This window comes from Dermacentor albipictus, chromosome 1, assembly GCF_038994185.2.
Source record: "Dermacentor albipictus isolate Rhodes 1998 colony chromosome 1, USDA_Dalb.pri_finalv2, whole genome shotgun sequence".
Taxonomy (NCBI): domain Eukaryota; kingdom Metazoa; phylum Arthropoda; class Arachnida; order Ixodida; family Ixodidae; genus Dermacentor; species Dermacentor albipictus.
This window is the reverse complement of record NC_091821.1, coordinates 388,316,958-388,343,937: the sequence shown is the minus strand read 5'-3', so window position 1 is coordinate 388,343,937 and position 26,980 is coordinate 388,316,958. Positions and strand designations below refer to the sequence as shown.

Below are 26,980 nucleotides of genomic sequence, written 5' to 3'. Positions count from 1 at the left end.
CAAAGTATAAGCAATTTTTTTAATTATTGAAATCATTTGTTTGTTTTCAGGTTGCTAAGCCTAGAGAGAGAGGGCACTGATATGGGAAAGTGTGTCAATATACACCTACGCGATGGTGCTGCAACATGAAGCATTGATCAATGCTGTGCAGTGCTGTGGTGCCATATGTTGCGTGGAAATGACTCAATTTCCTTGCCAGAACGACTATCCGTTATAACAAAGCAAATAAAGTTTGTCATTGATATCAGTATGTAATGAATCGATGCTTTTAATGAATACCAGATATAGCAAAGCATTTTCGTGTAGGATGCAAATTCATTATAACAAGGTTCAACTGTAATATAATTTTTGGGAAGCATTGTGTATAGCTCTTTTATGTTCTGCAATTAGCATTGATAAAGCCAAGCAACAAGTACAGGGAATTTCATTTCGCATATCACTGCTAGTTGAGCAGTGGCCGCATTAGATACAAGCATTCAGTGTAACAAGGATTCTCAAAACTTCACATTCGATAGACCACTTCTAGCTGGTTTAATGCACTGTATAATCTTTGAGGATCAAAATAATCTAGTTCAGTGCAAAATATTGGTGAGCACACAAGATATCCATATTATTTTGTTCTCGTGCGACTCTTGACAGCGATGTTAAACAAGGTGACTTCTGATACTCATCACAGTATAAACAGTATGCACAGTAGAATCAATGACAGGGTGATAGCAAATAGATGCCAAGCACTTTCATCAATGCACCGAGGTGACCAGTGCCAGGATAACTTGCAACTATTCCAATCTGTGTTTATTCCAAATTTGCCATTAGCAAATGGGTGGGGCTCAGCCTATATAGGTGGTGCCCAAGCCATTTTCACCTACCAGAGAGGGCTAATGGCTGATTTGGGATTAAAACAGATTGGAATAGTTTTAAGTTATCGTGGCCCATATTTCAGGGAAGCAAGTAGATCGCTCTCTCAACACAAGCCAGACAAGTGGCTTGACTTGTCCAAAAATATTCCAAAGCCAGCAAAACATTTCATCCAAGGCATTTATTTAAAACTCGCCTTGTTTCAATTAAAAATAAAGTGCATTATTGTTACACGCAGGTTTTGGGATTTGGATGCATTTTCTAAATACAAGGTGAAAAAGATCAAAATCGAATCACTTGAACTCGCATTTCTTTAAAAGAAAAGAAGCTTGGAATGCCAACAAGCCCCAAAAGAAACTGCTACAAGTGACTTTCTGAAAGCAACAGGTTGTAATGGGTTGCTCTGATATATGCAAACATCCCAACTCTTCCAGAGCATGTGTGCAGATGGTAAAAGTCGGGAGAAATTAACTCTCGGAGATAGAGCCAGTGGAAGTATCAAGCCATCACGTACCGCAAGGCCCCTGGTTAGAGCGAATCTTCATTCTTAACTGACAGTTTTCAGCATGTGACTTGTTGAGCTGGTTTTGTAAATCGTGGCACCTCTGCTTGAGCAACCTTATCTCGTCGCACAAGGCAGACATTGTCACTCCAGTCATTGTTGTCTGTGTCCCAAGTGTCCTGTGTTCATCTAGGCACTGTGCATCCAGTCCACTCAAAGCACTGCACTCGTCTGTGACTGGAGGGCACTGCTCGCATGTTGCCACTCGGATCACCAGTGGCCGCGAAGAGACGGGAGTCTGAGAATCTTTTGAGGCTGGCACGCGCACGAGAATTTGCTGTGTGGTTGGCTCTATGGGGCAGGTATCTGGTTCTTTCGTCGCCATGCTTTTTTTTCTGCAAGGCTTCTTAGCTGTAAGGCTGGTAGGGTCTGCAACTTCGCTCGTACTGGTTGCCAAAGCAGTTTCTGCAGATGGCTTGGCACCATCTGCGCCATCACACAGGAGGCGCTTTTTTGACCTGCTGGAGAGAAAATATAAAGAAGGGCAGCTCTCGCAGCATTTTTAAATACATAACTGGTAGTGGGCAAAGGATAGCATGCACATTGATTTGTGTTACTAGTCTACAAGGGCAACATTGCATGTCTGGAAATGTAAACTTTGTTAAATGAACTTTGACATGGGATTGTGAAGTTGAGCTGTTGCTATGATTCAATTTCAATGTACTGTCTTACACCATTATCAGGCTGAACATGGTAGTTGATAAATAAAACTAATTTCTATTAGTAGCTAGTGTGGAAGCTCTGTATTAGAAATGCTGCAGCAGGCTTCAAGGGACAAGCCATCAATTGTGCACTCCTTTTACCAGTGGGCCATACTGTAAGTGTATCTTCTAACATGCACAACAGCATCAGCTGTTTTTTTAGAATTTAAATGCTTTGAACAAAGTATCAATGCCAGACTTTTGTGTTTATAAGGACAATGAAGTCAAATATGAAGTTGGGCTAGATTGAAAGGCTAAGCTTCTGTAATAACTAAGTCATCATAGCAAGAACAGAGCTTTTGTAAGCGAGAAAAATGAGGAAAAAGGAAAATCTGAGTGGTGCCACCTGTTGTGGGCTATGGTAACTTTCGTGTGACGTCAGCACTGACTGATTCATAGAGAGCAGCATAGAGGGAGGGTCACGTCAAATCATCTATTCCGGCGCTGGCAGTTCAAATTAAGGAGCAGCTGCAAGACCTTTGGTGGGAACAATGATAAACCTCTAAACAAATAATCTATTGATGTAGCTCAACTTTTTCCTTTAGTGTCCCTTAACAAGAGAATCTTGCCGGCTTCTAAGCATGTCCTACAGCTTTTTTCCTAAATACAAGAGGTGCTTGTACAAACATAGCACACAATGTGTGCTGTCCTCAGAAGTAGAATAAGACAGAAAAAAAAAAAAAACTGCAGATGCTCCAATTAATGAAATACAAGATGTGACTGCAATGGCTTGAACTATCAATGTTCCAGTATTTGCCTGCACCACCCTTCACACCTCACCTGGCAATTATGATCGCATATCCTTGCATGCCATTAACACAAATAAATGTCTGTCTGTGCAGTACCATTCTAATGAATCCACGCAGAATGGTTTTCACAACAATGGCATGGGTACGAGCTCCCATAAAAAATTATGACTGATAATGCTTTCATTGTCACAGTGACAAGCCCTAGGCTTTCTTAAAAATGAGCACCACATCCGCCATGACACAGCAAGCTGAAAAGTACTTTGATGTGATTCCACCTGGTCGTCACATGAACTTGTAAACCAATAAATTGCCGTATGTGTACCAGTTAGCCGATTTTACAGTCGCACACGTTGTACCATGTTGCCTCACCACAAAGGGAGGTTAGTGCTTTCTAGCAGGCTGGAATCGTCACTGTCTTGGATATAATAAGATCCAGTGCATAACTGCAGGTCGGAAAGTTTCACTACAAACAGTGACAAACGCAAATGTTGCAACTTGCCAACAGAGTTGCTATTTCTCTGTTCTATTTCTTTGTTTATAATTTGGTAATTTGGGGCTTTAGGAACCTGGCACAGTGGTTCAATAATGTTCTGTACTATATTCCATAGCACATACCCAAAGTAAGATTTGCTTTAGGTCCTCTTGAACTGTAACTGCTTGTGATAAATGCACATATTGCGTCAAGGAGCTCCACTTACGGTGGGTGTGTTGAAACTGTAGGAAAAGCTTCTGAAAGGCGCCGATGTGGTAGGACGCTAGCCTTCCGCCTGATGCACTCAGCGGAGCGCTGCATGTAGGCAGGGTATCCTGGAAAGATAGACGGCACCGCATTGGGCTTTAAGCGACGCCCTTTCATGCAGTCCTTGTAGTCCTCCAGCCTGAAGTGGATGCTGCACACTTTCGCTGTCTCGTGTGGCTGCCACAATGTCTTGTTGGGACCTGGAACAAGATTGTGTGTTTACATTATTCTTTCTTCACATTAAAAAATTTATTTCTGGGGTTTCACATGTTGGAACCAGGATATGATTATGAGGCACACCGTTGTGGGGACTCTAGATTAATATTGACCAGCTGGGGTTATTTAATGTGCACGCAATGCATGGGACACTGGTGTTTTTGCATTTTGCCCCTGTCGAAATGCGGCTGGAATTCGGTCCCGCACCCTCGGGCTTAGCATCACAAGCCAGAGCAACTACACTACCAAGGCAGGTAACCTTTACATTATTAGCATGAAATGTGCTGAGGTTTTGGTGCTTTTTAACAGTAAAAAATATAAAGTGAAAATTTGTAAATGTTTGTAAATAACAAGTGAGTGCTTGATATTACGCGGCACCACCTCTTGTGTGGTCACTGCCTTTTAGTATGAACAGGTCACATCATCTCTCTGCTGAAGTGATGCGGCACACACGTGCTTACAACTGCCAGGATTGAGAGTCTACTTTGCAGATGCGTCACAACTCTGCAATCAATTTCTGCTGCATTTCTTAGGCATACCATACTGTAAGTGTATCTTCTAACATGCAGAACAGCATCAGCTGTTTTTTAGAATTTAACTGCTTTGAACAAAGTAGCAATGCCAGACTTTTGTTTCGTGTTTATAAGGACAATTAAGTCAAATATGAAGTTGGGCTAGATTGAAAGGCTAGGCTTCTGTAATAACTAAGTCATCATAGCAAGAACAGAGCTTTTGTAAGCGAGAAAAATGACGAAAAAGGGAAATCTGAGGGGTGCCACCTGTTGTGGGCCATGGTACCTTCCGTGTGATGTCAGCACTGACCGATTCATAGAGAGCAGCATAGAGGGAGGGTCACGTCAAATCATCTATTCTAACGCTGGCAGTTCAAATTAAGGAGCAGCTGCAAGACCTTTGGCGGGAACAATGATAAACCTCTAGACAAACAATGTATTGATCAAACGATCTGTTATATTGAAATATAAGCAGGAGCCAGTTTAACAAGGATGACAAAAAGTTTCCGAGAAAGTAATAGTTGAAATAAAGTGTTTCTACGTTTTCTTTTTATTGATTTACAGGTCCAAGAACGCACAGTTCAATTCCATTTTACAGGTGGTGCATTCGCATACGTTGCTACTAATGAGAGCGCCCGCATTCCCCCATAATAGAATAAATATATGATGCCTATGTAATTCACTGCAAATAATCATCTCAAACCGGACGGAAATGTAATACTTTGTGATATCTCTTCACAAGTATGTCCACCCTGTATGTTTATGGCTTACTGCAGTGCAAAGGAAGAAATAAAGTATACTGTGTTATAATTTTTTGCCATAACGCATAACTCTAAGTAACTTAAACTAGATAACATGGAAGTAACGCAACCACGATACCTCTGGCTGTTCAACACAGAAAATCTTCATTCTTCGACGTCAACGTCAGCTAAGGCATACTTATCTAGAGTGAACATTTGAACCAATGCTTGACGCTAATTACATATAGTAAAGCAATGAAGGGGGCTAGTTGGTGAACGTTCACGATTATATTGCGCTTAGTGTTACACTTACGGCTTTAAGTGGACAGGACGTGGACGTACTGCGCTACGTACGTCCACGTCCTGTCCTTCACCTAAAATCGTCAGTGTAACACTAAGCGCAACATAATCATGAGCTAATTAAATAATTTTTCGTCTGCAAAACATGCAACCATTTATCAGCATGCCCAACATAACAATAACAGTCCCGACACATTCCTTTTCAGTTGCATCAATTTGCTAGCTAACATCGTAATGGCCAAAATAGGAAATCATGACTATTCACGAGTAGCGTGGAGGAGAAATTTCAACGGTAGTTGGCACAGGCTATTCGAAATCTGCGGCGCCGATGCTGTGGAAGCTATCGCACGCTCAAAATGATCCCGTCACAGCAAACTCTCGCCTTGCCTTCGCGCGAGATGGCTTTGATCCATGCTTCTCTAATGTCGGTCACGGGAAACTCGTGGAACGACACACTGGGCTCGCCGTCAAGTCTTGGTTTTCCCGTATATGACGAGCAGTAAGGCACGCAGCAAGTCATGCTTTCGGAGCGACCAGGCGCAACCGCGATTATCACAGCTCTAGTGAAATCACATGTCAGGTGTCAGCTGCCCGCATAATAACATCAGCAATATTTCGATCAAACGTGACTATCGCGCAGAAACCATCCGCTCATACAGTCCTACGCGTTTACTACAGCAAGCAACGCGGGCAACGCACGCGTAAAACCGCCATGCTGATGAAAGTGTCTGCGTTCACCCGGTGAACGCAGCGCAAGCGTTAGGTTCACCCAAAAGTCACGTCCGGGACGCCACATCCGGTATTTGTTTTTTTCACGTCCGTGATGTCACATCCGGCCTTTTTGGCGGCATAATATGGCATATGGCAGGCTCGGAGTGCACGAAGCGGTGGATCGCTTATTTTTCGGGCTTTTGCTTCTCGTAAGTATACTTCGTCTTTGCGTTTGATGTGCATCTACTACGCGTAGCTAATCTTTCGACTGCATGATGCCATATATAGGTGTTCTGTGATGATACTTTATAGCCAGGTTCCTCACGAGCTTTTGTGATGCATTGCAGGGACCGCCACACCGGCCAGCCAGTGCTACAGTGTCCTAATGCAGAGAACGTATATTACACGGAACTGCGCTCCTTCAGAGTTATTTAGAGTCTTTTTCAGAAGCACGTAACAGTAACATTACTTGGTTATACTTGGTTACGGTGCTGCTACATGGCAGAATATTTGAATGGCAGATGTCCCGAGTTCGGCATGTAAGTACGTACGTACGCGCGCTTGTTTAGCCTAAATAAGAGTTTCTATTGTTCCCCAATGGAAATGCACATTCCTGATGCACGGTTCAGATCTGCCGGCTAAGGGCGGTAGTGAATAAAGTCACCAAATTGCGGCCTCGTTGCGGTCTCGCATTGCGGCCTCATTGCACGGTCGGGAAAAATTGCTTTAGAACCAAAATTTCGCTGCGCTGTCAGTAGCCATTCACTGATAAGCTTTCTCCGCAGCGTAATGCTCAGTGCAGGTGTGATGGGGGTTGTGTGTGCGGTCGGTATGTGACCGATATTCCTGAACGCAGTGTCATTCAGCGATGTGCACAGCTGTGGCTGATTGTAGAATGTGGGCTGTGACAGGAGTGATGGGGACCATGTTCCTGCCTCGGCCAAGGTTGCAGCGATTTCACAGCTGCAGGGAGCGCCCAGGCAGAACCTAATCTCGGCCCTATGCTGCAGCTCCAGCTTCTTGAGACGGGCACGTGGTAGTGCCACGAGTGGGAGGACGTACCGCAGGCGTGAGGTGGCTACTGCATGGTACAGCCGCAGAGCCCACCTAGTGGTGCAGCTCTGTCCTCGGGCAACAAGCTGGGAGACTGCCTTGTGGACCCGGAGGACCTGGACATGCAGGGTCTTGACAGCAGGCAGCCAGGTCAGCCGGTGATGAACGTGTAGCCCCGGGTACGTCACTGCCAGGCTTCAAGGTCGCCTTCCAGTTGCAGCTGTGCAACGGGCGATTGCTCTTGGGTGGAGCAGCATGGCCTCGGTCTTCCTTGCCGAGATGGCAAGGCCAATGCAGCTCATGTAAGCAGCGGCGGTGTCGAGGGCTCTTTGCAGAGCCGAGCGCGCACTGCTGTGGCTGTGTGGTGGATTTCGCACACATAGGGCGATGTGGTCCGCGTTGATGGAGGTATTCACGTGGTTGTGGGGGTCAGTCTGCAGGACAGCAGGCAGTCGGGCCAGGTTGAACAGGAAAGGGCTCACCACTGATCCTTGTGGGACGCCCTCTACCAAATAGGTCCAGGGCCTGCTGAACGACTGGATAGGGCAGGCCGTCAAAGGCCCCCTTCATGCCGATAAGCACCAGGAGCACGGCGTCACCGCAGGCCTTGGCCTCTTCCAGCGTGGAGACCACGTCCACGATGGAGTCCGCACTGCATCAGCTCCGCCGGAACCCTATCTGCTCATCGGCCTGAAAGCAATGGCCTCCATCAGCTTGCAAGCAGCAGAGGTGAGTGAGACTGGCCGATAGGAGCTCACGTTTTTCAGCCGGCCTTCAGGATGGGGGCCACGTAGGCTGTGCGCCATGACTCTGGCACCTGCCCTGACTGCCAGATGTTTAAGCAGTCAAGCAGGTGCAGCTGCTCGCTGGTGGCCAGGTTGCGAAGCATTTGGGTTCCTGGTGCACTGGGCTCGTGGTGCACTGCGATGCTTGGAGCTCGTGCAGCGTCAGCGGGTCCTGGTAGATAGCCATAACCTGGCTCGATGTCCACCCTGGGTGGTGAGAGAGAAGGGAAGACGGAAAGGCAGGGAGGTTAACCAGGCTGAGTCCAGTTTGCTACCCTGCACGTGGGGAGGAGAATGGGGAGTGAAAGAGGGAGAGAGAACTTAAGTGTAGGATGTCTATAGTCGGGCACTCAAGTCTGTTGCCCTCAGGTAGCGAAAAAGTGCTCGGACTGCTTTCTGGGCCAATGAACTGTGAGGCCAGGCTCCCAAGACTGGATGACAGGCCATTTACGGAAGCGAAGACCCTGTGTGGTGGTTGTGCAGGCAGCTAGGCAGGCTGACGGAAGGCTGCCCTACCTTCAGGATGGCTGCAGTGCGTGGTACAGCCGGCGCAAACTGGTTGGCGAGGAGCTCCGCAAGGGCCTCTTCGCTGATGCACAGCGTGATGGCCACGATGAGGACAGGTTGTAGGCTTCCTCTCCTGCTGGTGAGGGATTTGAGCAGTCTCCAAGCCAGGGGTCCCCTGGACCTGCCCTCGATGGCAGAGCAGAGGCGTCTGCAGCGGGCATCTGCACGTCTGTACTCGGTCCAATGCTCTGCCTTGCCCGTCCGGATTGCTTCACGCTCCATACGGCGCCTGGAGGCACGAATGTTGAGCAGGTGGAGGTCCGGAGCGGGGGTATCTGGTTGGGTAGAGCACTGAACGTTGGCAGCCTGAGCACAATCCACGATGGCGCTCAGGAAGTCACGGCCATCGTCCAACTTGCTGCAGTGCTTCCGGAACAGGGACCAGTCTGTGATGTAAGTTCTTGACCTAGGCCTTCTCCCAGACCTGGGGCTGATCACGATAGGGAAGTGGTCAGATCCCCATTTGTCCGAAGTTGTGGCCCAGGAGTAGGAGCACTGCTCAGTGTTAAGGGAGAGGTCAATGGCCGTGCGAGCTCTGTGGTAGACGTAGGTGGGCTCCCTGGTGTTCCAAGGTCAGCAGGCCAGCTCAGCTGATGGCATCTGTGAGGCCTTTGCCTCAGCGGGTGCATCTGCGGCTTCCCCAATCCGTGTGGTGTGCGTTGAAGTCACTGCACAGGACTGCATGCCCACCAAGGCGAACAGCCAGCTGGATGAGGCTGGAGGGATCCCACGGCTTTCCTGGACGGATGCAGATGCTCGCCACAGCCGTGTCCTGGCTGCCAAGGCGTACCACAATGGCGCATGACTCCAAGGGGCCACCGGCGATGTCAGCAACAGGTAGAACAGCACGCGCCAGGGTGCTGCGGACATAGATTGCCGTGCGTGGCTTTCCTGGCTTATGGGCTCAATCTAGGCAGGGTGCCGCAGTGCAACTGCGTGTGGCACAGGTGGTGGCACCCGAGTAGTCGGGAAGCCGTAGGTTCTCGGCCACGGCATATGTCTCCAGCAGTGCGAGTACCGTATAGTGCGGAATATAGGTTGAGGTTTTTTCCCAAAAATATTACTAAGGCTACGTTCACACTTGGGAAAACCGCAAGCGGACGGAAAAGCCAAAGCGGCCGGATAATCTTTTTTGCGCATGTACAAAACGTTCACATTTGTTTCGCCACTGCAGCGGAAACCACGTCCGCTTTCGCCCACATTTATCTAGTTTGCGTACGTTTGTCCGCCTGGTGGCACTGTTCATCACACTATTTCAAGACATACGTTCATTCATTGACCCATCAGTTACTAAAAACTACCATTTCACGCAACTGCACGTGTCGTTTTTAACTTTCGTCTACCATGGAAGATAAAGAAGACATAGTTTCGATAGCTTTAGCTAGTTGCTTTTCCTAAAAATAGACCATGAGCAACGGAAAACGTTAAATTTTACGACCGGATGTTTACATGCGATTGCAGCTTCTGGTAAAGCGGAACGTCTTTCCGCTTCGCCTGGGCGGAAAAATCGGTCCGAGACCGATTTTTTTCGCCGCCTGGTTTTCCGCCCGTTTCTCCGCCTAGGCGGGCGGATTTTGTCAAGTTTTTTCCGCTTCCGCCTGCTCCAAGACCAAGTGTGAATGCAGCCTAAAAGTTCACCCCTTGACTTACATACCGGCCCTTGGCACAGCATGAATAGTCGTCTTGCAGCATGTAGGAGCGCAGACCTTTCGGCATCCGCATTGTTATCGCCCCCTTGGTGACCGACGCGGCCCAACTCGCGGGCGCTGCGCGGTTCTTTATTCTGACGAAGTTCTTTATTCTATGGCGCAGTGCACCCGGAGCTCAAAGAGAGGGTGGCGGATTTTGTCCGCGAGCATCGTGCCAGATCTTTGCCAGTCACAGCAGAACTCATCTGCATCAAAGCTATTGAGATCGCCCGAGAATCCGGACTGCCCAAGGAACAATTCAAGGGCTCCATTTATTGGGTTCGTCGCTTCATGCAACGCAAGGGATTCGCACTTCGACAGCGCACATCAATCTGGCAGAAGCAGCCAGAGGCATACGAGGACAAGTTGGTCGAATTCCAGCGCTATGTTATCCGTCTCCGGCAGCAGCATGGCTACATGTTGGAACAGATCGGCAACGCTGATGAAACGCCGATGTGGTTCGACATGCCGTCGCTCACCACAGTGTGCGAACGCGGCACAAAAGAAGTCGAGCTTCTTTATACGGGGAACGCGCATTCATGGTGATGCTCGCGTGTACTGCAGATGGCAGAAAGCTGCCCCCAGACATAATATTCAAGAGGAAGACGCTGCCGAAAGAGGCTTTCCCACGGGATGTCGTTCGCGTGAATGAAAAGGGCTATATGGACGAGGCCCTCATGCTCAATTGGATTAAGGCCGTCTGGAATCGGCAACCAGGGGCACTCTTGCAGTGTCCAAGCATGCTCGTCTTGGATGCCTTTCGCGGGCACTTGACCGCAGGATTGAAGCTGGCACTCCGCGACGGGAGGACGGAACTCGCCGTCATTCCGGGAGGCATAAGATAATGTTGTGTAGAAAGAAATCGGCGCCTTCAGCAGCAGTCCAGGATGGTAGAGATGCCGTCTCCGCATAGCGTGTTGGATGGTCTATGGCCGTTGCAATCCAACGATTTCCATGCGAGGTCATGGGAAGAGGACCGTACAAGTCTATTCCAACTGCTTCAAAAGGCGAAGCGGGACAAGGCAGAGGTTGTAAAGAGCCAGAAGGAGCTGTTGGGTTTGCTTTGACAATGAACGCAGGGTGCAACATACTTCGCAACGGCTGAAGATGGGCCAGGAGCAGCAACTTCATATTCTGTTGTAAGTCTTGTGGTAGCCTAGATGACCAGTCGTCGCATGATCGTGAAAGGCTTCAAGCACCTCACATTGCAGAGAACATGGTATGACCGGGACCCATTTGTTGCCATCGATGTGATAAATGTTGCGATGTAAAACCCCATTGTGCAGCTTGAATTGATTAAGTTGTCGACGAAGTCAGGCGTTTGGAGGTGACGAAGAATCTTCCATGCGTTGGAGAATAGTTCAGCAGTATGGGTCGATGCGTTAGTGGGACACAAGGACAGATGGGCTGTTGTGTCTTAGCCATTCGAGGGCTACAATGGGTAAAGCCGATGAAGAGGACTCAGGACGCACACAATCACGGAGAGGTTATGGTGAATCGTCATGATTCAGCAGAGGGTAGCAAGAGAGAGCATTGGTGTCTTGATGCTTCTTTGCAGCCCTGTAGGTGACATTGAAATCGTACTCCTGTAGGTGAAGCACACAGCAACCCAGGTGACCTGATAAATTCTTTAGCGATGAAAGCCAGTACAGTGTGTTATGGTCGGTAACGACTGTGAAATGGCGGCCATGAAGACATGGGTGAAATTTTTGCACGGCCCAACAGCGAAGCACTCCTGCTTGGTTATGGTGTAGTAATTTTCTGCACTGGTTAGTGCACGACTAGCCTAAGCAATTACTCGTTCGCGGATTGTGTTGTCGCATTGTAGCAGAATGGCACCGAGACTGACTGCTAGCGTCGGTGTGAAAGATGGTGGGCGCGGTTGGATCAAAGTGGCGCAGTACTGGGTCTGACGTCAGGGCATGTTGCAAAAGCAGGAAAGCATGTTCACATTCGTCGGACGAAACAAAGGGTGCATTACTGGGGAGGAGCTGATGGAGCGGGGACGTAAGTGTAGCGAAGTTGCATATGAAGTGCCGGAAGAAGCAAGTCCAAGAAAACTGTGCATGTCTTTTTGACGCAGTGGACACAAAATTCGAGGATGGCAGTAAGCTTCTCGGGGTCCGGACGAATACCTTCTTTGCAGACTATGTGCCCCAGAACTTTGATGGCCTCGCTGGCCAAACTGCATTTGTGTGTGTGTGTGTGCGCGCGCACAGGCGCATGTGCGTGTGTTGAGCTGCAAACCAGCATTTGCAAGACAGGCAAGGACTTCATCAAGATGTTGCAAATGTTGTGAGAACATGGTTGAAAACACAATGTCGTCGAGATAGCACAGACAGGTTTTCCATTTCAAGCCACACAAGACTTATCGATCATGCGTTCGAATGTGGCAGGCACATTGCAGAGTCCAAAACGCATCGCACTGAACTCGTAGAGCCCATCAGGGGTAGCAAATGTCGTTTTTGCTTTGTCGGATTTGGACATCGGTATTTGCCAGTAGCCTGGTCTAAAGTCAAGGCTAGAAAAATACTCAGCACCGTGGAGTGAATCTAGTGCATCATCCATCCGTGACACGGGGTGAACATCTTTGCGCACGATTTTGTTCAGCGCACGGTAACAGACGCAAGAACACACTGAGCTGTCTTCGTGACAATTGCAACGACATGAGTGTCAACAGCTCAAGTGACAGTTGATCCACGAGGCAACAGTTGGGGTTCGATTTGGTTTATTGCAGTAAGCAATGCAGACCCCTCAGAGAAGCGAATAAGGCCAGGGGTAATCAGAATTGCTCGAGATAGGGTATGGTCATAGGGTAGAATGAATACGCCGCCATCCACAATGTTACAGGAGTTGACACCTATAATCTTTTCTCTAGGTGGCCAAAGAACGTAATCGGAAGAGGTGACGAGACGAATGCATTCTTCGTGGTTAGGAAGAGAATTGCCAGTGGCATCATCCAGTTGTGTGAGGTGCTGACGACAAGAGATAGAAGTAAATGCCAAAGATAAGTCCCACCCCAAGATGAGTTCATGGGTCACTCACGAAATACCGCAAAAACAATGTGGTGAAGAATTTAGTCTATGGACACACGAACAGGACACGGTGCGATTGGACGAATAATAACCTTGGCCGCTGCACAAAGAGAAAGGCCGGAGTAAGGCAATTCTTGTGTTTTATAGAGTCCCAAACAGTCACATGGCAATAATCGCCAAGCGTCTTGTAACATGGAGCCACCTCAGAATTGCGCCAAACAAAGATGATGGATGCAGCCAGTCTTGCCAGATAACTACATTTTGACTATTCTGTATTGTTTGCATTTTTTGTGTAAAAGGAATTGTCGCAGAGAGTTTTATCTTCAGTGGCCTTCAGTTGACGTCATCTGCTACAACTAGCACATAAGTTAACTCCATAGCACCACTAGGATGGGGACATTGTGTCGTGGGGTGCTTCCTTAAAAGTGGACAAGAAGATTCTAAAGGAAAAGTGTGAGATGGTCACAGTAATAACCAAGGCATTTGGCATGGGAATGACCCAGCTATGAAAGTATTATCAGATGTGGACAAGCATATAATACTAAATGGCGCCTTGCACGAGTCCCAAGTGTCAAATGTAATGAGTATTGTGCATTGAAAGGGCCAAAAATGTTTTGTACATGCAAGGGAACACTATGGGCATTTGATAACAGTTGCTTAGATGTACTACATTAACAGGAACCAAACGAACTCCCTTAGACATAAGCATGCAGCAAATTCAAGGACTAGATGAAGCTTCAAAGAAGTAACTGCATTTCATGTAGGATAGGTGTCAATGACCTTTGTGCATGAGATCAGTGACAAAAACACTAAATGAATGCAGTACAGTGTCTGTATCATATCTTGTGCAGACCAAACTAGCCTGGAGTTTCAGCGTTCCTTGTCAGTTCATTTAAATAGGCACTACATTGTTCAAAGTGCAATATTGTTCTACAAAACATAATATGCAAGATGTAGCATGCTAACCCTCGTGGCTCAACTACTGAACCGAAACCTCAATGAGCAGTGAAGCTTCCTTGTAATTTTCATCGTAACCATACTTTCGCTCTTGAAAGTGAACCTCTTTAGTGAATTTGCTTGTGTATTAATTTTTCTTTAGGCAAGTATTTTTTATACATGTTAAAGTCTCAATCCTGCTTTTTCTTTCCAGGGCTAAAACAAAATGCCTCTTATTTCACTTTGATCTTTTGACCTAGGAAGCCATCATCTGGTGCTGTGTACAGCAAGCACATGCTTCGGACAAGGAGGGAGCCAGCACCATATCTACATCAGCAAGAACCGCGGTGCTCAAAATAAACATTTTCTGTGCAAATACCTGTCTTTTTATACTTCCAGCATGAATTAATAAGTTTCTTTTGCCTTCACATGCAGGAAGGCTTATAGGAATAAATAGTGACTGTTGAATGCCCAGGAAAAGCCTTGAAGCCATTCTACTTGTACAGTAATAAAGTACATGTGTACTTGAACTTGATAGTTCAGAAACGAAAGGCAAAGTAACAGGCAAAATGCTCGGGGCAGCAGTCGTATAAATGGTAGATGAACACAGCTAATTGTGCTGTCCAGTTTCATTCAGTTTGACCAAATGTTGCAAGAATTGCCTTCAATATGAATCATTCAGTTTAGCCAGCTAAAGTCGAACTCGTACAAACTTTGGAATGTCTGCTGGGAATTTTAGCATAAATGGTATGTGTGCATCCTTCAGCAGCACCACAAGCCCAGTAAGGTTTTTGCGTTACTGTCCCCCCTCCCTTGGGGTTATTGCAGTGTCTACTTCACGTGCTTGAGGGTATAATGGAGAATGACTCCATTCTCCAATGCGAAGGCTATATAAATATGCAGGACAAGAGCTTGTAGGCCTGGTTATAAGCATGAATTAGATATGTATAGACCAAAGGCAATATGAATACAACATGTTAAATTGCATCCATATGTGGGAACTGCCCACATCAAAGGAAAGAAAGTGCAATACTTGCAACCTACCAACATAAACATCAGTCTAGGGAAGGATTCTGTAAGGATCCACTAAGTTGACTGTTTCAGCACACACTGATTAGGTAGAGCTATAAGCTGGTAGAGCAAGTGGCAATCATCACCATGGGCTCTCGTGCTCTATTCATTCAGCGTGTACTGGAATGGACAGTCCACTTAGTCAACACTTACAGACTAGCCCCCTAGGGCTGTGGAAGCACGCAGTATATTAAGCTTAAGTCTGGAGTGCTACCTTCTGCTTATGTGGCAAGTCCTCCTGTTTACCTGTTCCTTTCAACTGAGAGCTGAGCACTGCCTAGGTTAAGTCAGAAAAAGCAACCAGCGTCCATAGAATTCAAACTATTACTATTTGCCCTATATAAGGGGACAGTGAAGCCTAAAATGACACTTGACTTGGGCCATATTTTTCACGATATGCCCGAGAATATTGGGATTTCCCATCAATTTTACCCTTCCTACATCACATAGTGAACAACCTGAAAACTTAACACTGTTGCGCAGAGCGATGAAGGGTCAGGATTTGAGCGAGAAAACAACACATGACGCCTGAGCGCAAACTATGAACTGGTTTATTTTTCTGCAAGTGAAGCGTACATAAAGCCTACACGCATGCACAGGAGTCCTCTTCCCGGTCTACCTACACCCTCTATTGTCTGATTATGCTAATCTCTTTATTGCTGAGTGAAATAGACGGTGGGCTGACACATGAGCCCTGTGGGTCCACCTTGAGGTTGTATGCTTCCACGACTTGTCTTTTCCTTTGGTTCCTACTTTTCAGCAGAATCATTCCCTTGTGATAATCACCAGTTGATAGTTTGTGCTCAGGTGTCTATTGCTTTCTCGCTCAAGTCCTGTCCCTTCGTCACTCCGCACAACAGTGTTAAGTATGTTGAACCAACTAGCACACTGCACAATTTTCCTGATCTTGAAAACAATTGTAAACTAAAGTCCGTGAGAAATAAAGTGTTCTGTCATGACATACAGATTTATGCATGATCACTTTGCTATATAAAAATACAATTTTAGCCAATGTTAACGAAGAGCTTCACTTCTGGAGTTCACTTAAATAATGTCTGTGATGCATTGTGACAGTACGAGGTCCTGGAGATCCTACTGTGGAGATATGTCAACATTGAGCCTATTCCTGTTTAATGTATGGATAGATGCCTTCACGAAGAGTTGGAGAAACTGCACAATACAATGTTTTATATCACATGTAATAATTATGCTGTGATAAAGTGTACATGCCGAGCTTAATGTTTTAGAAAAGCTCAAGAAAAGGCTCCAGAATAGGTATGATGGATAGGCAACCTTTTATTTGGCTCTCTTCATAGTGAAATCTAGACGCATCACCTCAGCCACACTTAGTAAAATCTGTGGGCCCGTACTGCCCATGCCTTTACTGCACAAGTTGCCTTGGTGCTCCCAGTCTTGACAGGTAACACTCAAGCACACTCTCATGCACGTGTTTGTTCCAAAGCTACAGCTGCTAACTAAAGTAACTCCCACATGCGATTCTGTAACTCTAGACCTAACTGCAAAAACGCATGCAGTACTACGAGTTTGGCATGGAGTCCACATGACATGTGCACAACTTCAAATTTCGTATAGGCAGCAGATAACTGGTAACCTGTTAGAGTAACAAAATGGATGCCAAGGAAAATTCACCCAAAGCCTTAGGCAGGAAAATGAGGTGTTGTGATGAGATAAATAGCAATCACATTTGATCGACTGACTAAAAGCTGGCAGGGGTATTGCATTTGACATGATTGAAATGAGCTGCAGCATGGCATGGTAACTGTGGCAGCCTTTACAATGCCGCGCTCTCTGAATTACACTTATGTGCATCCATATGCTGCAGCGACCAACTGTTTTTATTCAAAAAAGCCAGGTTTGTGGTTCAGCACACATCATACGCTGGCAAACTCACTGATGAGTCAACTCCCTGAGATCATCCCATGAGTCTGAGTGAGCCCAGCTGAGCAGTATTTTGGCGAGTTTGAGCCCGAGTGAGCTCGGCTGAGTAGTATATACTACTCATAAGAATATATATTCTTATGAGTTCAAGTGAGCAGCTAATTATAATTTTGGCGAGTCTAAATAGTGAGTTCCGATTATTTTGCCAACATATATATGGTCCGTGTACTTTCGAAATTCAGCTACGAGACTTGCGCATAGGTTGGAAATTAAGCTTCTCGCCAAGTGACTACTGCATAAATGATCATAGAGCTAGCGAAGAACGATACGCCTTCATGATGCAGCGTGCCGCGCGGTATCCATGTGTGCAGCGTGCCAGTGGATGGGTGCGTGTTTGGGAAATTGGGGGGTTTCGACCCATCCACAGATAATTTACATAATACCTTTCTCCATAGTGTATTATTGCGATAGCAATTTTTGGACACCCTAAGCGAATTTTCGCCATCGCCCTGATGTTTGGTTTAAAGTCCAAGTGTGACAAAAATTATAGTGCTCCGTTGCATCCCACATGCTGGGGTTAATTGCGAATGAAAGGGTGCGTTTGTGAGCCGAGAAGGATGGCAGCTTTATGCGCGCTGTCCACGTCCCGTGATCAAGTGCGCGCTAGGGTCAGAGAGCGCGCGACGTCTCTTGCCCGGCCGTGCCCGTGCATATGGCTGTCCGCGCGCAGCAGAGTGCATATACACGGCCCGCGCGTGCCACATTTTTTAAAAGTAATTTGCGGCCGGTGTAAAGGCGGCAAGCCGACGTGGCTGCTGGTTTCACGAGTGTCAATAGGAAGTAGCGATATCTAAGTTTCGGGCGAAATTTAGAGAACAGTGACTTCCTTAGAGGGGCCAAAATTTTGGGGCGCATGAGCGGCACCTATAGTAGAATGCAGTGTTCCATCGTAAAAAAAAAATGATGTAACAAAATAGAGTGCTGAGTGTTACGTCTTTGTTACATCAAGGTTCAACAAAAATTAAGCGCTGGAAATCAGCGCTGGACGCACATGCAACTCCTTACTCCACACTGAAAACATTTTTTTTAAATACTTTGTACATTTGTATAAATCCCTACCTGCGGATATTCCTCTGGTTTAGCCTAATTATGTGCTGCCTACTTAACTTACTGACGCAGCATACGTATCATTGCGAAATTTATAACTTTTTGCTTTTAGAAAAAGCATCGAGTTATTGAATTTTGCGAACAGAAAAAAAATTGCAACTTCCAATATAGCGCGCTTCCTAGGCTATTAAATAGCTACAATGTTCAAGGAACGTACTGTTTCCATGAGTGGTTTACTCATGCAGTAAGATGTACTGCTCCTACACCTTGTAATAAAAAGCATATGCATCGACACATAGCAGCTGATATTCTTGCTTATTTTCTCATCACAGAGGTAGATGGGGCACATGAACCAATATGCTCACACAAATCAACGTGACCAACTACTGCGGAGACATGGCAACGAATTCTTTGTTTACCTTGTACACCACAAGTGCGAGGTTTGCGCATTAATTTGACTTCATGAAACCCTATTTATACTACAGGCTTTACGGCAATGCTTGCATGCAGTGCGGTGAAGCACTCGACGAAACTGCACATATTATATGATTTGTTTGATATTAACTCGAGATGCAAACGTTTGTGCAGGCAGGCAAGCAATGTTTCCATTCACGCAGCGCACCAAAATAGCGAGGTATATGCATTGATCTGGTTTCATGGCATCGTACTTTTGCCACTAGCTTTACAGCAGTGCTTGTGTATAGTGCTGCGAAGCACGACGGAACTGCACGTTATTATACGGTGTGCTTGAAATCCACTCGAGATGCAAACGTTTGTGCAGGCAGGAAACGAATGATTTAATTCACGTAGCACAACGCGAGAGCGCGCTCTATGCGGTCCTTTGCTTGAATAAAACTCTATTTCTGCCACAGGCTTCACAGCAATGCTTGTGTAGAGGGCTGTGAAGCTCGACGCAGCTGTAACAACATCCCACAGTACATCCGATTTTTACCGAGTTTGTTTTAAAGGGCCTCTCACAGGCTACATAACAAATTTTGGTTATACACTGAAAGTTGTTACGTGCCCTCTAAGAAGTGTTCTACCGCAAGCATTTTTCAAATTGGTTCATTAAGAGCAGATAGAGAATCATTGAAGTGCCGCGAACGCATGATTTCAGGAGGCGAGCGTCGCCGCCTATATAAACACTCTCTCGACATTCCCCGTTTCGCCTGTGTAAGCAAATTTCCTTCACTGCGTTCTCCCATACCGGAGCCGAGGGGTCGCGGCGGGTATACCCTGCCGTCTTCTTTTTTTCACCGTCACCGGCACACTTCCGGTGACGGTGTCGCGCGAGCTGTTGCGCTTGTCTCGTTTCCTGTAGCGGACGATAATGCGCGCTCTACACGAGAACACGTGATTAGCGGTATAAGTCAGTGCCCCAGCACTGAGGCAAACGCGAGAGGATAAAAGAGCATTCATGATCGCAATGCTGGAACACAGTAGACAATGACGTATAGTTTCGTTCTCTGCGCGCGTGCAAACGTCGGGAAAAGGAGACGAAACGGAAATTCATCTCTCTTGCTACAGTGCGAAGTAAAACAAAAGCACCCAGACATTCGGGTTGTATTTTTCATTATTTCTCTAAACTTTAATTAGTTCACTGCAGCAACAGATTCAACAAATAACTGATGCTGCCTTGAATCTAAGTCACGTGTCACTCTGAGTGCCATCACAGCACAGCCTGTGCTCCTATGCAGCAGCAAAGTTACGGGCATTCATCTGCTTGCTGCTGCGATAACATTATGACACTTTAACTCAGAGGTACGATTTTTGTTGCGTGAGATTATAGATAGCCAGTAGACTACTTGTCTGATGTTAAATGCTGACCCACTGGCAATCCACGATGCACTCAACGAAAACGTTTTTATGCTGTGTGTGGCGTGACTCACCAGTGACCCACACGCAAGAATTCTCGCTGTTGTGTTGCCATCTGAGGTTTGAAATTGCAACTAATATATATTTTTATTGCATTGGACATGGGGTGGCATGTTTGTTTCGGAGAGTGGAGTGGCGGCGCATTTCTCAGTTGGGTTTCTTGCAAACTTTCGCAGCAGTCTTTGAAATACGTGCCATTGGAATAAGTACCTGCATTTTTCTTGCTACTCCCAAACTTTTCAGCGTGTCTAATAGATAGATCCTCATGCCCCTTACGGATGAAAAAAAAAAAAGCACAATGTAGAGGAAACAAATAAACTTAGTTTTGGGCCAGAAGAATGCACCAGCAACTTCGCGATCACCAGCGGATGAGTCAAGTGCTTCAGTGTCAGATGTTCAGCAGTGGACAGTGAAATCAGTGACAAAGATAGTGTTTACGAACCATCACAGACCTCAGCCAGCATGTCGAATGGAGAGTCAGACCTGACTGATGATTCTGAGGTGAATGATTCAGGATACAATGCTCTCATTTCTCTCAGCCCATCTCTAGAGAAATGGACACCGGCAACAACCACTTCGCCTAGTGTGACACCACACGTACTCTAGGCCGCCCACTATCATTCAGTTGCCATCTAGCCGTTATGCCCCATCTTTATGTTCACTGTTTATTACGGATGACATTTGGCAAATGATGGTCAATGAAACAAACAGGTTCACACAAGTGTTGAAGTCAACTACTCCTAAATCTAAATCACGCTTGAAAAATTGGACGGAAACCAATGCCAAAGAAATTAAAGCATTTATTCGAATACTGATTTGTATTGGTCTCCTCCGTCTTCCTACTCCCAAATCTAAATCAAAGATGAAAAATTGGATGGAAACCAATCTCCAACAAACGAAAGCATTTGTTGGAATACCAATTTGTATTAATCTCGTCCATCTTCCTATCCGAGTCACTACTGGGCAAAAAGTAACCTGTATGGTGTTGAACTCATTCATCAAAATATGAGCCGTGACCGCCTTTTCCCTACTTTTGAGGTTCCGGCATTTTGCGGACAATTAACTGGTTGCAGAGTTGCAGGATCATGTCTTTAAGATCCATCCTCTGGTAGAGAAATTGAACCAAAATTTTTGCCACTGTGCTTGAGCCAGGAAAGGAGGTTGTGATAGATTAAACAATAGTGCCATGGCGTGGCAGACTTTCGTTCTTACAGAGTCAGGCTGTTCAAGGCATGTACCAAAGACGGTTACAGGCTAAAGGTTGATGTATATGCCGGAAAGTGTGACTGAACAATTGGCATCGGACATGCCGAAGATGTATGCTTGAAACTCCTGCAAAATTACAAGGAAGTTGTGTGCCCGCTGTCCATAGACAACTTCTACATGAGCTTGCCGCTCACTTTTCGCCTTCTAAAGGAAGACACTTTCATTCGTGGCACAGTTTGCTCAGTGAGGAAAGGGCTGCCAAAAGATCTCACTGAAGTAAAGGTTGCAAATGGCAGTGTTACCGAACTTCAGTCCAAAAATGGAGTGAAGGCACTGAAGTGGATGGACAAGAGGCCTGTTCTGATACTCACATCTGTCGCCAAATATGAAGCAACTTTGGTGGACAGTGGGAAGAAAACAAGGGACAATGCACCAATCATGAAACATCAGGCCGGTCTCGATTACAATGCAGCAAAAAAGGGCATCGACTATAGTGACCAAATGACGTTATACCACAACTGCCTTAGAAAAGGACTCAAGTGGTACAGAAAGGTAGCTGTTGAGTTGCTTGTTGGATGTGTCATCATAAATGCGTGGAACATTCGTGGCATGCTTGAAGGAAACTCTACGCCAATTATAAAATTTCAAGATGAACTGGCTCATTCACTGTTCGGCCCTCGTCAAGACAACATCGAAGAAACTCGTGGGAGAAGTGTCCACATGCTCAGAAAAACTGGCACATCGGCACACGACACTCAGTGGCTCTGCACTGGCTGCTATGCGGCCAACAGTACCAGCAGTAGCCCAAACACTATGGTGAGAGTGAGAAAAGTGACCACTTTCTGTGAATAACGCCCCGGCAAGCCATTCATCTGTTTGTTGTGCTTTAATTCTAAGCACAAGTAACCTGAGAAGCAAGCTAGCTTCAATTGTAAAATGAGTAGGATGAAAACTTCAAGACATGGCTAATGTTCATACTAAATTTTAGCCTTTCTCTAACTAATAAGTATTTCTAACACAGGAACTGACTTCTTGTCTTTTTTAATGGCAAGCACTTTGTAGTTCAACATAGGTTTCTAGCATCTTGAATCCATTGAGGGGCTACAGAATGTATTAAAGAAAGCTAAAAATGCATAATGTTGTGCTGAATGTGATCAAGACACATGTACAAGAAACTATAGTCATTAGTTCGATGAGGACAGTAATGTGCTTTAGCAAGTTAGAACTTTGTTACCAACTTGCCCACATTCACATCTTAACAGATTTAACAATGTTTCCACTACGTGGAGAACCTTGATCTACAGTGCTTTTATCATACTGAAGAAGGTTGGTGTTCCTATTATAACACGTGTACTTAAGAAGCTCAATCTCTCAGGATTTCATGTTGTTTTACTTGACATAAGCTTACGAGGCTTACAGATTACGTGCTCGTATCTCAACGTAAACACTTACTTCCTTTTCAATGATTTTCATTTCTGTAAAAGCACAGTAAATTTCGTCAGACGAGAAGTGCAAATGTGTTTTTTTATTCTTTTATACTTGGTGCTTGCTATTATACAACTTACTTATATCAACTTGCTTGTTTAGAAAACTCATAAAGAACACTCCCCCCACCTTCTTCTTTCTTCTTTTACTTTCCATTGACTCTGACTTTCATTATGCTAATAAACTTCAGAAGAGCTTGCTCTCAGGCTAGTTTGTACACACTGCTAAGAATGAAAAAATGGAGAGAAAACGGGACAAGAAAGAAAGGCCTACAGAATGCTGATTTGCGCGCGGCAATCTATATCAAGGACGGGGTGCTGGACCAGGGAAGCTAAGAAGCCGCCACAACAAACTATGGGAGCTAGGTGAATGGCCTCGATGTCCACACAGAAACATAAATATAGGAATGTTATAGAATGCTGTGTCATTCAACAACCCCGTGAATGTTGAAAAGCGGGACAGTGATTAGCTGAAAAGAGTTTCAGAGAGCTCCAGGGAGTGGGGAGGATGATACAGTAAGGGGGCTAGGGTGGTGACACGCATTAAGGGCATCAAGAATGAAGTGAAAAATTATGGGACATAGGGGGATTGTCTCATCACTGCTCGATCGCTCAACACCAGCTAGCTGTGGCCAGTTGCCTTAGCTGAGATTCACCTACCCTGTCATAGCATGTGCTGTGCTTGCTGCTTTGCAGTCTTTAGAATAGGCAGGTGTCAGGGAAGCATGCCCATAATGCCTGCAATTAAGTAATAGGCGACTTGCAAAATAGTGCCCGCTCTCTTCCATACACAGCCATGGCTGAACCACTCACTAGCAAATCTGGTAAGAAAATAACGCTGACCTTCACTGTTACTTGGGCTGCAACAAGTCTGGGCTGCAAACAAGAAGACACAAGACAGAGCGCTGTCATGTTTTTAGCACAGTTCACTTTCCTAAGTAATGTACCAACAAGGTCATAATATACATTATATAAATACATCAATTTGTAAACAAAATGTTATTTTTAATATAGTCATTTTTAAAAACAGCACAAGGATGATAGCATAATTTTAGGCGTAGTCTTAGCAATGAAAAACTTTTGTCAGAAGTTAAGCAAAGTTTTGGCAACGTAAAAATGTGCATCCTCATTGCTAAAGCATTCCTGTCCGGGGAGTGCTAGGAGTTTGCCTTGGTGTGATGTAAAACCCTCCACACATTTATATAGTGCTAGAGAGAGAGGTGATGGGGGAGTGGTAGTGGCCAGTGGAGAATCCTTCCCTGAAATGAATTTCTGGCTACATCACTGAATGTCTGCAATGCCTTGTAATAGCAATAGGTTTTGGATGGAAACACTATAGATGATACCAGTGAACCTATTGAGCCTATTCCTGTTTAGTGAGGTGATGTATGTTTTCCCAAAGAATTATAGAAACTGTACAATGGAATGTTTTGTACCACCTGTAATAACCATGCTGTAAGAAAACAGAAAGGCTGAGCTTAAATGTTGTAGGAAATCTCTTAAGAGGCTCAAGGATCGGTAAAGATGACTAACTTCTGTATTCTCCACTCAACCCTCCACCTGGATTCAAATGCACAGCAGCCCCACTCCTTGACACAGGCGGTTGCTTAGCTTTAATTAAACTTCATGTCAATTACTGTGAAACACAGCATCGTCTTCAGTCAAGGGGTGGCACTGCGCTCATCTCAGTAGAATGAAGCTTCCAGTCATAGATGGTTTCAGAATACAGGGCAAGTGACCTCACATTTTACTCTCTTCGTCGTGAAATCTAGACACCAAAGCCTCGGTTTGAACAAGTAATGCTTTAAGCGCTCTCTCATGCATATGTTTGCTTTAAGGCAGAGTCAGCTTACTATTTCCTGCTTCTGCCACATGCAAATGACACAAAAATATCTCAATAAAATGATTGTGATTTAAGTGGTACACACTCTCTGCAATGTGATTAAATGTTTGTAATAAAAGAAGCACTACTCATGTGCTGGTCAGCATCAGCAGCATTATGTTCACCAAGATAGCTCTTTTGTCTCAATATATTCAATATTGTTGCAAATTTAAGAGGTTTTGCAGCTAACATGTAGCTGTCAACTTGTGTCTCGAGAACATACAGCTTTAGTTGAGAGGAGCGCTATATTGCATGAGACAAAGGAGCATTTTTAGACTGCTTGTTTTATTTATGTGTGAAAAACAATTGTGAAGGTTTTAATAGGAAAGTAATACAGTAGGTGTTGGCAACGCGAACAAGCCATGCAAAGTGTATGCATTAGAAATGAACTATCCAGATAAGGACCCCCCACCCCACTGATATATGTCAATGCTATAATATCAAATGCTGTGACATTTAACACATATGGTGACTAAAAAAAAAGGATAACTAAAGCAAGAGCAGCATTAATAAAACAACAATATCAACTGCAAAATTTATACAATTTTTCTCAAAACTTTTATCTTCGCATGAACTGTGGCTTCACACACTGTGGGCACTTTTGCTAACAACCTTCACATTTCACTAGTGCTAATTCTAGCTTCCCTTTAGCTTCTAGCTTGATTCTAGCTTCCAGCTCAACTGCAATGTTTTGAACGTCAGGGCATGTGCAAGTGAAAATTAGTTTGTGATGGCCATGTGGATCTGTTTCTCTGCCTGAATAATAGGGAGAGGAGGGCAATATAATTGCCTTGAGAACTATTAAGCAGAAGCAGCATGGTGGATGAGGAGCAGTGGCCGGGATAAAACATTTCAGGAGTTCAATGTAGTAAGGATACAGGAGTCATATGATTAACTTCGCAAGAATATGAGGCCATTATAACACTAAGGGAAACAGACTGGCCCATCACACTGAATTTTCAAATATCGTAACTGGTCTAGAACACCTTGCACAGCTGCTGTAATTAGGAAAAAAAAAATGTAGCATTGTCTTAAAAAGACAGCTTTTTTGTTTGTTTAGTCTGCTATGCCACTGTACACATTATTACTATTACTTTTTTTTCTTTTGGAACAGAAAGTCACCATATGCCTGGAGGTTTTAGATCACCTTCTTGGTGTGCTCCCGATATATGAACAGTTCGAAAACATTAACATTGTTGCTTGGTTTATTGCTCAAGTAGAGCGGCACGTAACGACTGACTACGGAACCAGGCGTGTGAATATGCACACCCTGTATCCAATCAACCCCTATATCAATCAATTTTGTACAATTAGACCTCCATATATTGAACTTTAATGTAACAAACCGTTTTACTTTGCAGAACTTATTTGGTGTGCATATAGAAATCTTCAATTTATTGAATTCTGTTTATCTGCAATTTCAATTTACGGAAACTATAAATTCTTCTAAAATTTAAATGAGGATATGTGTTGCATTTGAAGTGTAAATTCTATGGACGTACAAGCGCTTTCCGGGAGTAAAGCTTCACGATTTCCTTCCAAAGTTTATTCGACTTAAGGTCAAAATTCTGCAGCAAAGTTATAAACGACCACAGGTGACAAGCAGCTGAATGCGAGGTATCTGGTACAGACCCACGGGGGAAAACTTAAAAACCACAATAGCACACATTCAGGCGAGTATGTAAACAGGCGAACTAAGCAGGGAACAAAAACAACACAGCACTGCTTTCATAGGTCCCGAAAGATCAGAGTTTCGTCAGAGTTGGTGCAAGCACGCATCCGCAGATAAAACGGGCTCCCACCGTGCATTGACCAATACTTTGAGAGCTGACGCCTACACAATAACCGGGGTAGGTTACAGCACTTGTTTCTGCTCTGATCGTATAGTGTTCGAATGATGTCGCGACAACGCAAGTGCTTGCAATAGGGGCGACGACCTTCCATAACTCCAGAACTAGGGTGTCTAGACACCATACCAGAACATCACAAAAGACCGTTTGCACATGTACTAACCAGCCAAACAAACTAACCACGGCAGCGAAGACCACTTAAATCGAACATACAACGCAGAAACACCTCGTAAAGGTTTCACCATAGAGAAAGGTTACACCTTGTTGCACAGACGCTCACAAGAAATTCAAGAAATGTCCAAAGCGCACTACCGCCGCCTTTTAAAAATCCAACGGGAGCCAAGCCAAATCAGTAATAAGTTGGCTATTTGGGTGAACGCAACGTACCCGTTGCGTTCACCGGGTACGCCCAACGCCGGCCCATGCTGATAGGTGTAGAGCACGGAGCCATAGA

General features: G+C 45.3%; 1 protein-coding gene and 2 long non-coding RNA genes across 7 annotated transcripts; 1 reads left to right on the top strand and 2 right to left on the bottom strand.

Moving 5' to 3' along the window:
• Nucleotides 1-1,020: 1,020 nt before the first annotated feature.
• Nucleotides 1,021-6,097, bottom strand: LOC135917014 (THAP domain-containing protein 1-like). Of its 3 annotated transcripts, none has more exons than XR_010569142.2 (3): nt 5,217-5,369; nt 3,569-3,809; nt 1,021-1,881 (listed from the first exon to the last, which is right to left on the bottom strand). XR_010569142.2 is itself a non-coding variant. In XM_065450479.2 (3 exons), exons 1-3 carry the CDS (start codon nt 5,895-5,897, stop codon nt 1,365-1,367), a joined length of 891 nt encoding a protein of 296 aa, XP_065306551.2. In that variant the 5' UTR covers nt 5,898-6,097; the 3' UTR covers nt 1,021-1,364. The 3 variants fall into 3 exon arrangements, 2 of the variants coding, with proteins under 2 accessions (XP_065306551.2, XP_065306552.2); XM_065450479.2 differs by lacking the exon at nt 5,217-5,369 and adding an exon at nt 5,765-6,097; XM_065450480.2 differs by lacking the exon at nt 5,217-5,369 and adding an exon at nt 5,765-6,097 and having other exon boundaries at nt 1,021-1,878.
• Nucleotides 6,098-6,173: 76 nt separating this feature from the next.
• LOC139054643 (uncharacterized) lies at nt 6,174-14,522 on the top strand. Of its 3 annotated transcripts, none has more exons than XR_011511387.1 (3): nt 6,174-6,627; nt 7,099-7,870; nt 13,060-14,360. It is a non-coding gene; the product is annotated as an uncharacterized lncRNA (long non-coding RNA). The 3 variants fall into 3 exon arrangements; XR_011511385.1 differs by lacking the exon at nt 13,060-14,360 and adding an exon at nt 14,413-14,522 and having other exon boundaries at nt 6,175-6,627; XR_011511386.1 differs by lacking the exon at nt 13,060-14,360 and adding an exon at nt 14,367-14,513 and having other exon boundaries at nt 6,175-6,627.
• Nucleotides 14,523-23,460: 8,938 nt separating this feature from the next.
• On the bottom strand, nt 23,461-26,940 carry LOC139054644 (uncharacterized). Its single transcript, XR_011511388.1, has 3 exons — nt 26,690-26,940; nt 23,638-23,670; nt 23,461-23,532 (listed from the first exon to the last, which is right to left on the bottom strand). It is a non-coding gene; the product is annotated as an uncharacterized lncRNA (long non-coding RNA).
• Between the last annotated feature and the right edge of the window lie 40 nt (nt 26,941-26,980).

Coding starts and splice junctions, on each gene's coding strand:
- LOC135917014 (XM_065450479.2), bottom strand. CDS start 5,897: ATGACTTGCTGCGTGCCTTACTGCTCGTCATATACGGGAAAACCAAGA. Junction 3,810..5,764: donor CAAAGCCATCTCGCGCGAAG/GCAAGGCGAGAG, acceptor ATCTTGTTCCAG/GTCCCAACAAGACATTGTGG. Junction 1,882..3,568: donor ACAGTTTCAACACACCCACC/GTAAGTGGAGCT, acceptor TTTTCTCTCCAG/CAGGTCAAAAAAGCGCCTCC.